Below are 3,452 nucleotides of genomic sequence, written 5' to 3'. Positions count from 1 at the left end.
GAATCCGACTCTAGGGGGCGGTGCTCATCTCCGTTTCCAAGCCGAAGAGCCAGCGCTGTCCGAAGATGTTTCCGTGGTCATGTGGCCGGCATGACTAGACACCGAGGCGCACGGAACACTGTTACCTTCCTACCGAAGCGGTACCTGTTTATTTACTTGCAATTTCTTGCTTTTGAACTGCTAGGCTGGCAGGAGCTGGGGCCAGAGATGGGAGCTCACTCTGTCATCATAATAATAATAATAATAATAATAATAATAATAATAATAATTTCGATTTATTAATCACTTTTCCACACACACCTGTGGGCTCAGAGCGATTTAGTTACTCATGACATTTGGACTAACAATACTCGTGGGGGATAGGGAAGACAACATACAGTATTTTTAATTACACACACATTGTAGCTGGCCGGAGGATTCATCTGCGGGCTGGATCAGTCGTGTTCCAACGGCATGTATTCTTGTCGGCTGGCAGATGACGTCAGGGCTTCTTGGTGTCGTGCTGCCACACTGCCACCGCCTGGCTGACTTGCTCCACTGCAGGGAAGCCAAAACAGCTCTTTCATCTTTCGATTTTGCCGCGCCTCAGAAGTCACACTCGGCAGCTAACACCTTCCCAGAGGGTAGGGTTGCCAAGTCTACTTAGCCCTCGGAGTGGGGGAGCCTCGCTGGGCTCCAGGAGCTCTTGTCCCCTGCGCCACCGCTCCCTGCGGCACACTCGGGTCTCGATCTGCCAAACTACAGACTTTCCACAATTAAAACCCCCAAAACATTCCTCTGATACAAATCATAGTTAAAACCTCACACTGATGTTGTCTATTTTGAGTTTGGGCCCTTTGATGATAATACAGACCTGATCCGCTGAGGGGATACCCAGTAGAGAGCCTGCAGGGTTCTTTTTGTAGCAGGAACTCCTTTGCAATTTAGGGGACACACCCCTTATGTAGCCAATCCTCCAAGATCTTACAGAGCTCTTCTCACAGGGGCTACTGTAAGCTCTTGGAAGATTGGCTACATTAGGGGTGTATCGCCTAATATGCAAAGTGGCTACATTAGGGGTGTGTCGCCTAATATGCAAAGGAGTTTCTGCTACAAAAAGAGCCCTCTTGGCCGGTGAGCCACTGATGTCCCTTCTTCTTTCATTTTACACATCAAAAGTACTGGATGGGGGGTTTCCAGTTCTTCATTTGACCATCTCCTTCAGCCCGCTTCACTGATCCTCTTTGTTTTCCTTTCTCGATTCTCCAGGTGCGGTCGGTGACTGGAAAAACCATTTCACTCCCAAACAGAACAGGATGTTTGAAGAGACGTTCGCGGAGAAAATGAAATCCAGCAAAGTGGCAAAGCATATCGTTTACGAATTCTGACGGGGGAAAAGGACACACTGGCTGTCTGCTGCCCAGATGGCGAAATGCGTGGGCCATACGATTGTAAATGCATAGTCGTTCTGAATTTATGTACTCAGACAATTCCCTCCGATGAGGAATGTGGAAAGTGTCTCTAGCAGGGTGTGAAGCTAGGATGTCGGAGTGGTTATGGGTTTAGACTGGGGTCCCCAGCATCGCACCCACGGGGCTTTTGTTCAGGTGGTGCTTTTGTTCAGCACGGCTTCTGATTGGCCACTGGAGATCTGATCGGCTGTGCAGACTTTTTTAAAAGTTACTTTGGCAGCAGTTGACACCACAGCACAAGGATCTTTACTGTGTGACTGAAAGTCAACCGTGGCAGTCATTTTGGGGCTGGCTTTGCCTCCTGCTGCAGCCACATTGTGGCAGCCATTTTATGACTGCGTCCACCATACTGTGTCAGAATTCCAAACATGTCCACAGCAGGCCCGTCACTACAGTGGGGCATTTGGGGGCCATGCCCCCTTAATTTACAGCCACGCCCCACAAGTTTACATCACGGGAGTAATTATTCTAAAACAGCTGGTGGGAGCTGCCTCAGTGCTGCTGCTGCTGCTGCTCCCCAATTTTTTTAAAAATAATTTTGTGATGTCAGAAGTGACATCATGCCCCACTGGTTTCCCCCGTGGGCCCCTCCCTGAGAATTTCCTGGCTGAGAATTTTTGGTCCACAGGCTCAAAAAAGCTGGGGACCTCTCATTTAGACTGTTGTGTTCTTCCTGTGGATGGTAAATTATTCACGGCTACCACTTGGGTTGCCAAGTCTGGGTTGGAAAATACCTGGAGACTTTGGGGGTGGAGCCAGGAGAGGGTGTGGTTTGAGGAGGGGAGGGGCCTCAGCATAGTACAATGCCGTAGAGTCCACCCTTCAAAGCAGTCATTTTCTCCAGGGGAGCTGATCTCTGTCGGCTGGGGATCAGTTGTAAAAGCGGGAGATTCCCCAGGCCCCACCTGGAGACTGGCAACCCTAGCTACCACCTGCTCTGGAAAAGCTTGATGCTTCTCACACATTATGTCATGTGCAAGCACATACATGTTGCACGCACAGGTGTTTGTGAAAATGTCCGGACATAACTGAATTCTGATTTTGTACAGGTTAATAATCATGAGCATTAATAATAATTAATTACTATATATAATGTGTATTACAATAATTGTAATTAATATAACTATAAGTAGTAGGGACAGGCCAATGCATTTGGGTGTCAAAGATGGAAGACGTAACTGGTACTCCACCCATGCATGAATTAACATGGGTTTCTATGTCCCCCTGGGGCTTTATTGCTTAGTTTGTGATTTGTTTGTTGGAAAATTTGGAAATAAAAAAATACATTTTACAAAAATGTAATCCCAGGAAATCTCCAGGCCCCAGCAGGAGACGGGCAACCCTGCTCCTGCCCTTTAATGGCCCCTGAAGTCCATCCTTGCTTATGAAAACAATAGAAGTATATCCTCTAAGGCAGCAGTTTTCATCCCAAGCATTGGACCCTCAGCTGTGTTGCAGAGCGCCACCTGCTGGCTTGTGAGCCCCCATACAGGTGTAGTTTCTTCCCTGCCTTTTGAAGAGCCTGCTGCCGATATCTGCCTGGGTAGAGATTGAGGGCACCACACCGCCTGCCATTTTTCATATGTGCACTGAGAGGACGAGTGGAGTGATGAGAGTGGAGAGAATTCCTTTTTTAGCACTGGCAGATTCAGCAGTAGAATCATCGAATCATAGAATGTTAGAGTTGGAAGGGACCTTGCAGGTCATCTAGTCCAACCCACTGCACTCTGCAGGAGCATAGCCGAAAGATAGCCCTACAACAGACCCGAAAGAGGGTCGTCCAGCCTCCGCTTGAAAACGTCCAGCGAAGGAGCATCCACCACCTCCCGAGGCAGACTGTTCCACTGCTCAACCACTCTTACAGTTAGGAAGTTTCTCCTGATATTTAGCCGGTTTCGACTCCCTTGTAATTTCCACCCATTAGATCTAGTCTTGCAATCCAGAGCAAGAGAGAATCGATCTGCTCCATCTTCTACATGACAGCCCTTCAGATATTGGAAG

At 48.2% G+C, this 3,452-nt stretch overlaps 1 protein-coding gene across 1 annotated transcript in view; it reads left to right on the top strand.

Annotated features, from left to right (window-relative positions):
* Nucleotides 1-1,367, top strand: part of LOC107119369 (sulfotransferase 1C2-like) — a gene marked incomplete at its 5' end in the record, with an annotated part of 6,735 nt that extends 5,368 nt beyond the window's left edge. The window contains one exon of the mRNA XM_015421832.1: nt 1,249-1,367. Within this exon, the coding sequence (XP_015277318.1) occupies nt 1,249-1,367 (119 nt within the window). The remainder of the gene's footprint in view (nt 1-1,248) is intronic.
* Between the last annotated feature and the right edge of the window lie 2,085 nt (nt 1,368-3,452).

This window comes from Gekko japonicus, unplaced genomic scaffold, assembly GCF_001447785.1.
Source record: "Gekko japonicus isolate JY-2015 unplaced genomic scaffold, Gekko_japonicus_V1.1 scaffold7021, whole genome shotgun sequence".
Taxonomy (NCBI): domain Eukaryota; kingdom Metazoa; phylum Chordata; class Lepidosauria; order Squamata; family Gekkonidae; genus Gekko; species Gekko japonicus.
This window is presented reverse-complemented; position numbering and strand designations above follow the sequence as displayed.